This window comes from Morchella sextelata (genome assembly GCF_020137385.1).
Source record: "Morchella sextelata strain SCLS chromosome Unknown scls_13, whole genome shotgun sequence".
NCBI lineage: Eukaryota > Fungi > Ascomycota > Pezizomycetes > Pezizales > Morchellaceae > Morchella > Morchella sextelata.
The window spans coordinates 878,045-889,907 of NW_025408628.1; the positions used below are offsets into that span (position 1 = coordinate 878,045).

The 11,863-nt window shown below is 50.0% G+C and overlaps 1 protein-coding gene across 1 annotated transcript; it reads left to right on the forward strand.

The window, feature by feature from the left end:
- Nucleotides 1–9,736: 9,736 nt before the first annotated feature.
- On the forward strand, nucleotides 9,737–11,788 carry H6S33_002632 (uncharacterized protein; the record flags this gene model as incomplete). The annotated part of the gene is made up of 1 exon (XM_044833990.1): nucleotides 9,737–11,788. One exon carries the CDS (start codon nucleotides 9,737–9,739, stop codon nucleotides 11,786–11,788), a length of 2,052 nt encoding a protein of 683 aa, XP_044692793.1.
- Nucleotides 11,789–11,863: the final 75 nt, after the last annotated feature.

The window sequence follows — 11,863 nt, forward strand, 5'->3', positions numbered from 1 at the left end:
TCACTAGAGTTAGCGTGTGATGTTCGACCGTCTTCGACGTAATAGTTCAGGTAGAGTTCGAAGTCACAATAGAATAAAGTATTTCCAAAAGTATAGTCAAATAAAGTTGTAACTCGCGTAACAACGATTTATATTGTTAAGACTCTGATTTCGCCGATGATGGTTTGGCTAGTCAGTGAATGACACAGTATTTATATCCCTCGCTTATGTCTCGAGGACCCAGTCTACTAATAATACAGAATACACTCGGGGCATCCCCGAGACCCTGAAAAACAACCAAGAACATTTAACTCCTAAGTCCGTAACCCAAACTCCTAAAGCCGCTGAAACCCCTCAACCTATTTATCCACTCTAATGCACGTTTCCCTGTCGATGTTTCTTTCCCATCGGCCGTCTGGTCGATAATCGTCAGCGTCGGCTATTCGGAGGTCTCAGACCGCAAGGCTACCTACTCAGGCCTCTTCCCACATCGCTTTCCCACATAGCAGAGTCCTCTCATGCCCACAGGTACCGCCGATAGGTACTCGGTCGGCTGGCAGCTTGCGCCGATTCGCTCCGAGCGGTCCGATCTTCGATCCGATTGATTCCAGCTGTCCCTCATATATCCACCGGTACCAAAACACTCCCCTCCGGCGGTTTGACGCTCCGGGGGTTATTATTGGGGTCGAAAACGTGTTTTTTAACTAGGAAAACCGCAACTCCGCATTTGGTCGCATATTGATCGCACCGCACCTCGTGGGTGCGAACCGGAGTTGATAGTGGTGTTGTCATTAGTATTAGAGGGTATCGGGGTATCTACTAGCCTTTCTCTCACTCCCGTAAATACTTGGCATGCCCGTAACAAAACCGCAACTCCGCATTTGGTCGCATATTGATCGCACCACCTCTCGTGGATGCGAACCGGAGTTGATAGTGGTGTTGCCATTAGTATCAAAGGGTATTTGGGTATCTACTAGCCTTTCTCTCACTCCCGTAAATGCTTGGCATGCCCGTAACAGTGGCTCAGCTTTTATTAGTCTCTCTCTCATTCGTTCCTCCATTCTCTTGATTGTGAAGCCTGGTGTTTTGGATATTTGCACCAGCGCATCGTCATCGATATATGTGGTGTCCATCTCTTTCGGGCTACTTGTTGGGTCCAGGATTACTCCGGCATAGATCATGAATAGTACCGGGGACATGGGGCTACCTTGCGGCACTCCAGAATCATAGGGCTGTGGTTCCTCTAGCTCATGGTTAAACTGAAACTGTAGTTTTCTGCCAGTATTGAATTCCTTGCACCATTCTGTTAAGTAGGTAGGGAATTTTTGTTGGTACATGATTTCCGCGAGGAGTAGGTGGTCGACGCAGTTGAATGCTCCTTGGATATCGTTGGTTAGGATCGCTGGTCTGTCTCGCCGAGCGATTCCGGTACTGTTTTTCAGTAGTAAGTTTTGTTGTATTGGTGTTAAGGTTCTCAGGAGGGCGTCGATTGCCGAAATGGTTGGTCTTCCTCCAAATTGATTCACTGAGAGCGTGCCTAGGATTTCTCCAGCGGTGCAGAGTCTTTGGGCCACTATCTTTTCCAGGATTTTGCTGAAACATTGTAGAAGGGAAATGGGCCGGTAGGCCTTTGCTTCATGATAGTTTGCTTTACCGGGTTTCGGGATCGGGATACACTTAACTATTTTCCACTCCGCAGGGTGTACACCGTGCCGGAGCATGGCGGAGAACATGTCTTGAATTAGAGTTGTGTTTGCCTTGACTATTGCTTTAATAAAGGTATAAGGGATGCCATCCGGGCCGGTCGCTGAGTGCGCTGGACAGGAGTCGATTGCTTTATTAAGTTCTTCGGGGGTGACTATGTCGAAGGTGTTGCTAAGGTCGAAAGAGGGGGGCCTAATGTTTAGGGGGGGATGGTCGGGGGACGTCTGTTTTGAGGGGAAAAGTTGGGCTCTTAGAGCTTGACACTTCCCCGCAAACGTTTCTTCACCTTGTATTGTTGGTATGATTGTGTCTCTTCTTCTTCCTGCGTTTAGGATTCTCCAGACTTCACTAACTTTCGCCTCGTTCATCGTCTTTTCCCGCTGGTCCGCTTTTGCTTTCCGGATCATGACTGTCCATTCTCTGCATGCCTTCCGGTGCTCCTCCGCATGGTTGGGTTTCTTTGTATTTCTCGCCTTCCTTTCTGCCGCGTTTACCCTTGCCTTCATTTGTTTCATTTCCTCTGACCACCAGGAGTTGGCTCTTACTCCTTCCTTCGAAAGTGGTGTTACTATACTGATTGTTGCCCTGACCAGTTCTAAAAAGAAGTCGACGGTTTGTTCCGTATATTCCTCGGTTTCCCATGCCTCTGCCGGGAGAGAAATGTTTGACATATGGTTCTCCAAGAGCTTCCAGTCTGTTTGTCGCCACATCCGTCTTGGTACGAATGGTGGTTTTTCCAAGTGTAAGTGAATGGAGGTTCTCCCGTGGTCTGAGCCCGCTCCATAGGGTTCAGTGCTCCATCGTAGGTTGTGGTCGAGAGTTGGGCCTTTTACAAATGTAAGGTCAATAATTGTAGGCCTTTTTCCTCTGTCTCTGGGGAAGTGCGTAAAGACGCCTGGTTCATTCAGGAGGGTCAGTTTCTGTCGAGTTATCCATTGTTTTAGCCGTGCACCGTTGGCGTGGTCTGCTCGGATGTTGTTTCTGTATTCATGTGATGTTACTCCGTACCACATTTGGTGATGGCAGTTGAAGTCTCCCATTACTAGGCAATTGTCGAGGGTTTGGATTGTTTTTGCTATTTGGGCAAAGGGGCCACTTCGGCCTGGGGAGTATATGTTTAGGATTTGGGTTTTCTTGTTCTGGATTTCTACCGTAATCGATACTATGAAATTATCGTGTGTGTAGTGGTGTTTTGGTTTAAGATTGGCATGTTTGCGGACGTATGTTGTACATTTTGTATTGGTGTTGCTGGCCGTAAAAATATAAAAGAGGTTTGATTGTGGTGGGTATCCCTCTGCTGAGGTCCATGGTTCTTGTAATAATAGGAAATAAATACTAGAGTCTGTTTCCGCTTCTTCTATCGCCGCCTTGGTGATAAGTTCGCTCCGTGCACAGTTGAGTTGGTGTGCGAGCGCGGTGGTTCGAGGCCTAGGCATTATTTGTCATGTGTTGGTCGTCTTCGGGAACGGGTGTGGCTCCAACTGGGGCGGTGGCTGGTACTTGAACTATCGGAAGCAACTCTTGGATGGGTGCGGCCGGTGGATCTTGGGCGGGTGGAGCGTTTTCCTTTCCTTTGTTGAGGAATCGGCGTTTGACTCTTACGGGGCATGCTGGATCGGAGGCCTTATGGATTCCTTTACAGTTCAGACATCTGATTGGGGTGTGGGTGCATCTATATCCTCCCTGGCATTGATTGCATGGGTGGAAGCTGGTGAGGTGATCTCCGGCACAATGACCGCATCTCCCATTGTTCTTGCATTTCTCCTGTCGGTGACCGTATTCGAGGCACTTCGCGCACTGGGTGTCTGGGAAGGTTGGGAGGAAGGCCTCGATGTGGCAGCTTCGGTTAAAGAGGGATAGGAACTTAACTCCTAGTGTTTCCATTGTAACTTGTCCTGGGAGCGCGATGACCATTGATGAGTGGGTTTTCTCCATTCGAGTCTCTGCTCTGGAGATCCAGCGGGGAACCTGGGCAAGTTGGAAGTTCTCTCCATAGTTGCTTCTAATTTTGGATGCTACCAGTTGTCCTGCCTCGACGCCTTCTCCGACCGTTGTGGGGATTCTGTGAATGAGGAACTTTGACCATTTGGAGTTTACCCGGATGGTGGCGACTGGTACTTGTAGGGTGAGGAGAGCCTCCTCAATTTCTTTGGCGTATTCCATTGCCTTTGTTGCTGGGGTGACAAACTTTGTTTCCAGGATAAAGTTATCCTTGGGTGTTCTCCTTGCTGAGATGAAGTGGCAGGATTCGTCCTGAATTCTTGCATTGACTAGGGTCCTGATCTCGGAGGGGTTGAGGTCGGATGGAGCAGTGGTTTCAACAATGATTTCTCTGTTGATTTTGGTATATTCTGGCTTGAAGAGAGGGTCCGCTTTTGGCTTTGCGGACTTCTTTCTTCTCTCAACAACCTGGAAATTTCCTTGGGCAGGACCGGGTCCCGAGGCCACGGCGGCCCAGGTGCCTGCTTTCCATCCACGGGGTGGGGCTTGTTGGAGGGGTGCGGGTGGGGGGGCCTGAGGAGCTGCCTGAGGCGCTGCTTGGGGAACTGTTTGGGGGACCGCTGGAGGGGGCATTCTCTGTCCCTGCGGTTGTTGTGATTTTCGCTGTTGTTGCTGTTGTTGCTGTTGTTGCTGTTGTTGCTGTTGTTGGTTTTGTTGTGGTTGCTGCGGTTGCTGCGGTTGTGGTTGTTTGTTGAGGAGAAGATGGATCGCCGAGTGCATATTGGTGATCATATTTGTCTGCGCCTCGATTTGGTGCTTCAGTGTGTCCACTGTTCTCCGGAGTGTAGTCGTTTGCTCTTCGACGATTTCAATCCTGTCGGAGAGTGGGCAGATTCGGCTGGTAGCATGTCTGATGGCCCAGGTAATATAGTTCAGGTCCGTCTGGGTGTGAGTGTCCTGGGGGACAACGCTCGGGTAGAGGTAGTCAATTCTCGGTTGGTATGGGTCGTTATAGTCGGATTCTGATGTAAAGGTCGAGGAGAATTCCTGTTCCTGAGCTCCGGATGGGGTTGGGTCGGGAACCGGAGTATTCCTGTTCTGCGGAGGGACTGTCCCTTGCTGGGAAGACTGGGTAAAAAAGGACTGGAGCGAAGCTTGCTGCGACATGATTGAATGTCCAGTTCTCCTGGCGGCGTAGAGTGACGTTTCGGAAAGGTTTCTTTTCCTTCCTTTCGGGAGGTCAAGGCTGGAGAATTCTTCGCTAGAAGCCAGTTTTCGTAGGTTTCTTTCGCTTGGAACAACAAAACGCGACCGTACGATCGGGGACGAAGTGGCTCAGCCTGGTATGGTATACCAGGGTAAACCGAGAGGAATAAAATAAAGTGTTTTTTGAAGCGAGGTTTGATATCAGGGAGTTCTTTGCGAGCCTTAGCGAGCAAGTAGAATACAGAAGAAGAAGAAGAAACTTATATTGCTTTGAAGTACAAGACTTATCGCACACCGACCCAACCGCCTAAAACACGAACCGAACCGAACAACAGAAAGAAAGAAAAACAACAAACGCAAACGCAAACAAACAAGAACAAGAACAAGGACAAAACAAGCACAAGCAAGCACGAACAATAACAAGGAAAATCCAGAACAACCCTTCAACCAGAAAATCCAACGACAAGGAGAAATAACTTATCTCAGCGGACTCGAGCGCTGAATCCATCAAATCAAAGAATAAAAAACAATTTTTTAAAGAGTAAAAGGAAACTCCCCTTCCTAATCCCGTTCCCGGTCATTTTCTTCCATCCCCTCTTCCAGGTCCGCCTCCGCCTCCGCCGACTCGTACCATTTCGAGAGTTGAGATTGTTTCGCAAATTGTAGGATGAGGTCCGTTCTCAGGTTTGTAAACATCCAGTTTTCCCAGGTCATCGCTCCGGGGATCTTCTCTATCAGAGGGGCGCGGATTCGAGCCCATGCTGGGCATTCCATAAGTATATGTTTTGCTGAGTTTTCCATCCCACACTGGCATAGTTCGGGGTCTGTGTATACTGCGTGTTTGTCGACTCGGGTGGTTTGGCACCGGATCCGAAATACTTTCTTTGCTTCCGTAAGGGTGAGTTTCGCTATCTTGGGAGGGGGGCGGAATTCCCCCCTATGATGGTAGTTCGGTATTGACTGTGTGTTCCATTCTTCCAACAGGTGGTCGCGTAGTAGTTTGTTTTGGTTCCACTTATCTCTCGCATTTCCGGGGGTCTGGTATGGGAGTAGTAAGGAGGCGATTCGGTGTAAGCCTGTTCCTTTGATATTTGCTTCTCTGTATGGGAGGAGCTCGATCAGAGATTCGTTGTTGGGATGGGTTGCGTCGGTGCAGAGTATTCTAGTTCCGTACTTTCTTGAGCGATATGTCAGGAGATGTTCTAAGGGGGGTAAGCCTGCTTCTCGGAGGAGTTTAGTTCTTTTGGTCCATCGTGGTAGGCCGGTGATGACCCGGGCCGCTTCATTGTATAGTGGTTCGAGGGATCTTATAATGTGGTCTGCGCCAGTCCACCAAGCCTCGGATCCGTAGAGTAGACTTGGGAGGAAGCCTTGTGTTATAATGTGATGGATTGTTTTAACCGTTATTCCTGGCAGGCGGGCGGTGTATCGAATCTGGTGGAGGGCTTTAAGGCCTTTTGCGATCGCTGCTTCGATGTGGGGCCGGAAGGAGAGGGTCGGATCTATCCAGACTCCTACATATTTCAGTCTTTCCTTGGGGTGTATGTTGATATTGTTAACTTTGACCGGAAGTCGTGGTTGTTGTGTGGATGATGTGGTGGGTCGGAAGAAGATCAGATCAGATTTATCCGGGTCGTATTTAATTTGGAGTGGTTCAGCTTTTATTAGTCTCTCTCTCATTCGTTCCTCCATTCTCTTGATTGTGAAGCCTGGTGTTTTGGATATTTGTACCAGCGCGTCGTCATCGATGTAAGTAGTGTCCATCTCTTTCGGGCTGCTTGTTGGGTCCAGGATTACTTGTAACGGAGCCATTTCAACTGTCTGGTGTATGAGTACACACAGGGCCCGATTACATGCTGAGAGTTATTGTTAGAAGCCAGTTGCACGGTGATATGCAAGTACCGGCAGTGTGGTTAGCTAACAGCTGTTAGAGTAACTACATTCCGGGCGCTAGGAAGAGGATCTATTCATGGGAGCAATGACTGACGAGTCTATGCCTCGCCAGTGACTAGAAGACCGGCCAGAGTGAAGCTCTGATTGCCCGGTGAACCTCTGTATCCTCCGAGCATTGTAAGTCCGCCGAAGGGCAGAGACTATGCTAGGGAAGTCTACAATAAGCGAAAGCTCTACAGCAATGATTAAGCTTACACCTGAGCGGCAGCTCATTCATGCAGGTCCTCGGTTGTGTGGCAACCAAGGCTGCAGGTGTTACAAAGGCTTTGACTAAGGGTGGTTGCCTTGGGTAATCGGAAACACCTGCTGACGCTTAGAGAAAAGCGGGGTAGCGGTGGTATTGTTTCCGGTACTGAGGGAAGGCCCACCGGAACTTAGTAAAGGAATTAGGAGCGGAGAACAGAGGCCTTCGGAGTATAAGTACTCAGGTTCATTCTCGCCCTTCAGTCCTGTTCTCTCCAGTCTTCATCAGAAAGAAAAACCAAATTCTTATCGGTAGCAGAGCCCTTAAAGATTATTGAGTTCTAGCGATAGTATCTTTGAATAATCTGCAACCTGATTGTCTATCTTGCACGGCCGTCTCTATTCTATACAAATCCATTTCTCTTAGAAAGGACCCCCGTTACAGATAATCTTTAAGGCTCAATTCACCTTCAGATTATTCTTCCTCTATACAAAATGTCCGCCCTCTCGGCTCCAGATGCACCCCTTCAGATTGAATGGCAGCCGATGCCCCTCCAGCTTGATGCCACCGGGCAGACACAGCTTGTCAAGAAACCCAGGACCGCTCTACAGGCCTACATTCCCGGCTGTGAGCCTGCCTGGCAGGATACCGACGAGATTTCGGTCCAACAGTTCTTTACAGAGCTCCAGACCTACCTCCAGCACAGCCTGCAGAATCAGTTGACCCGGGGCAGTCAGGCCCTACTCCTTGTACAAGAGCGCCAGGCAGCACAGAATGCTCTGATGGCAGAAGCTCTCGAATACATGAGGATGGAGGTCAACTCTGTTCAGGAAGAACTCCGGAAGTATGTGGAGAAAGATGAACTGAATCCTGATGCCATGGAAATTGAGTGGACAAACCCGGCTACTCCACCGGACTTTGTTGCCGAGATACAGAAAGCCCTTGATGAAGGAAGACTGGTGGTGGCCAGACCAGCAACTCCGGCACCAAATCCAGTCTCCAGGTCCTCTTCCAGAGCAGCTACCAGGACAATGCAGCGGAGGGCCAGCCCCTTTGCAGCATTTCCGGTCAGATCCACTAGGAGAGTTATTCCTATTGTGCAGCCAGCGGTGGGAGCTTCACCCTTACCACCTAGCCGCTTCGGTGGAGTACACCCACTCCTTGGAGGAACTGACCGATCCTTTGACTATGAAGGAGAGTTCTTCTCAGGTGCAGGCCGAGGACCTCCTAGTCCGCTAGCCAGGAACCCGGGAAGGTTCACTATGTCTGGGGCCGCTCAACCAGCAGCAACCTCACCACTAGCCAGCAACCCGGCACCAGTAGCACCTGTTGCCCCTCCTGCTGCGGCCGCCGCTCCCCCTCCAGCTAATGCACAGGATGGAAGCGGTGGAAATCAGAACCCTCCACCTCCCGTGGCTCGCGCTCCCGCTCCAGGGGATTCAGACAGTTCTGACAGCTCAGACTCGGAACCAGAAGGTGGTGACAGAAGAGGCTGGCGGAGATATCTCAAGAAGAAGTTGGAGAAGCAGCAAAAGAAGCTGTTGGCAATGATGTCCCAGCAGTACCGACCTCCGGCCGCCTCTCCCCCTTCTGTATCTACAAGGGCCCGAGAACCAAAGGCACCACCACCCTCTAAGTTCCAAGGCAAAGCGGAGCAAGTGGAGACCTTTATCCGGCAATGTGAGAATGTGTTCTCCATTGAAAGTGTTACGGGCATGCCAAGCATTTACGGGAGTGAGAGAAAGGCTAGTAGATACTCCAATACCCTCTGTACGCTAATATCAACTCTGGACCACACTCGCGGAGTGTGGTGCGACCAAATTACGACCAAAAAACCCAGAGTCATAAAAAACACGTTTTCGACCCCAATAATAACCCCCGGAGCGTCAAACCGCCGGAGGGGAGTGTTTTGGTACCGGTGGATATATGAGGGACAGCTGGAATCAATCGGATTGAAGATCGGATCGCTCGGAGCGAATCGGCGCAAGCTGCCAGCCGACCGAGTACCTATCGGCAGTACCTGTGGGCACGAGAGGACTCTGCTATGTGGGAAAGCGATGTGGGAAGAGGCCTGAGTAGGTAGCCTTGCCGTCCGAGACCTCCGAAATAGCCGACACTGACGATTATCCACCAGACGGCCGATGGAGAAGAAACATCGACAGGGAAACGTGCATTAGAGTGGATAAATAGGTTGAGGGGTTTCAGCGGATTTAGGAGTTTGGGTTACGGACTTAGGAGTTAAATGTTCTTGGTTGTTTTTTAGGGTCTCGGGCATGCCCCGAGTGTATTCTGTATTATTAGTAGACTGGGTCCTCGAGACATGAGCGAGGGATATAAATACTGTGTCATTCACTGACTAGCCAAAACCATTATCGGCGAAATCAGAGTCTTAACAATATAAATCGTTGATACGCGAGTTACAACTTTATTTGACTATACTTTCTGAAATACTTTACTCTATCGTGACTTCGAACTCTACCTGAACTATTACGTCGAAGACGGTCGAACATTACACGCTAACTCTAGTGAATCTTTGTTGATAACGTAGCTCGCGGGGCCCGTTTCGGATCAAGGAGAATCATACTCGACGTTGACTGAAGAGACCTTGGAGACTTCTACCTTTGTAGCTGTTAGCCGAACTCTGAGCTCTGCGTAGTGTACTCTTGTGGTCTGGTACGCATCCCTCACAGTATATTGTTACTCACAAGTTCACTTGGAGTAACGAAGTCACCTCGAAAGGAAGAACTATCATCATTATCCCCTATTACAATGACTGCCCGAAGGGATAATTATTTCATAGATACCTCGGCCGCAACCGAGGAGGCCGGGGGGGAAGATTCTATGGTAATATCAAGGGCTGCTAGCCCAGATCCCCTACTCCAGGGAGGACCCTCTACACACACTAGGCAATCGAGTAAACGCTCTACTCAAGCCCAGTTTACGAGGTATATGCAGGAGTTTTTGGATACCCATGCGGCACAAATGAGGTATCTTGGTACAGCAGGACAGGCAATGTGGCAGGAGCTACAAAACCTTCAGGAAAAAGTGCAAGGGGGCGGGCAGACCCTGGATAAAAAGGTACGATCGGAAGCCATTGCAACAAAGCAACATCTCGAATCGCTCTTCGAGCTCGTCGCAAATGTTCAACGAATACAAGAAGCCGCACGCGCCGCCGACCATGAGGTTCTGGATCGTAATCATCTGAATACCCAGAACCAGTTACAGGAGGCGGAGCGACAGTTGAGGATGGTGAGGGAAGAGCGAGAACAGGAGAAAAGGGAACAACGAGAACTGTTGGTACAAATTAAGCAATCCGATGAAGCAAGAAACCAACGGATAGCCGAGATGGAGGAACGAATACGACAACGTTTGTCGGTAGTACCCTCCGTGGCTAGTGCTCCCTTAGATCCTAATGCACCCCAAGCGGTTTCTGTTGGCAATGGCAAGAACCCCGAAAATGCTGGCCCCCAAACCTCAGGGAACGGCAAGCAACCAGAAGGAGCTGGCCCAGTAGGAAGAAATGGAGGTAGACGACCGGAGGACGCCGGCCCAGTGCAGGGAAATAGTGGCAGGAGACCGGTAGGAGCTGCCCCAGTCGGCGGAAATGGAGGAAATCAACCTCCACAAAACCCACCAAGAGGAAACGTTGGGGGAGACCCAGAACCTTCCGACGACGATGACGACGATAATAGTGAATGGTCGCACGGTCGGAAGAATTGGAGAAGGAATCGAGGCGGGAACCGGAATTCGGCGCCGCCTGAAGGTGACGATATTGTAGATTCGCTCGCCAAAATACCCTTCGAGTTCGATAATGCCAGGAAGCATAACCTGCGGCATTGGCTCATGGAGTGCGAGATCTACTTCGAGCAGAAGCCCAAGAAGTTCCGAACGGACAGGAACAAAGTACTGTTCGCTGGAACATATACGTGTGGGTTGGCGAAGGAATGGTTTATGGAGTATATCGAGACCAAGATGCTAGGACCGGCAGCTGCGGACTATGCCACTTGGACTCGGTTCCGTCAGGAGATTAGGAAACGTTTCTTAAGCACTCAGGAGGCTATGGAGAACGCGATGAAGATGCAGCAGTTTAAGTACTCTGCTAACATCGGGGACTACCTGACGAGAATGGAGATTATGAACCAGCACGCTCAAATGAAAGGAGCATCCTATCGTGCCGCCTTGCTCCAAGGGCTACCAAATGAAATCCGGGAGCGCCACTCACGCTTCGATCCAACCGATGACGACTCCGAGTACATCCAACAGTTGGAACGAGCCGGCAAGGCTCATGAGGCTTATCAAGAGCAGGCGAAGATGTTGGGGAAAGCGGAGTCGAGAGGAAGAGAGACGAATAATGGTGGAAACTCGCGGCAAAAGGAGAAGGGGTTTAAGATTAAGGGGAGAGCTCAGACTGAGGAGAAAGAAAAGGGGCAAGATAAGAAGAGTACCAGCAAGAACAAGTCGGGGAATAAGCCAATATACCACGACTACGACGAAGCCACCAAAGGAGTTCCACAGCCGGTCCGAGAACAGCGAAGGACCGATGGAGCCTGTGTGCGATGTGGCCGAAAGGGTCATCTTTGGAAATGGTGTCGTTCAGATGCTAACAGCAGTGCATCTATCTCCTCTTTCTCCCGAAAGCGTACCCGCGATGACGATGGCGACCACGATATGGAACCACCGGAACCCCAACCTCAGAGAAAGCGAATGAGGCACCGTGCTAAGAAGCCGGCTGCGACGGCTGCTGCGGAGTACATCAGTGGGCAAGCGTTTGTGCGAGAACGCGGATCGGAGTCTGAAATGGATTTCGACGAGGATTTTTAAAAGGGGACTCTGATGAGTCAGGTCAGGAGTATCCCCAGATTGCTATGTTATCACTGACGGAAAATAACAAAAAAA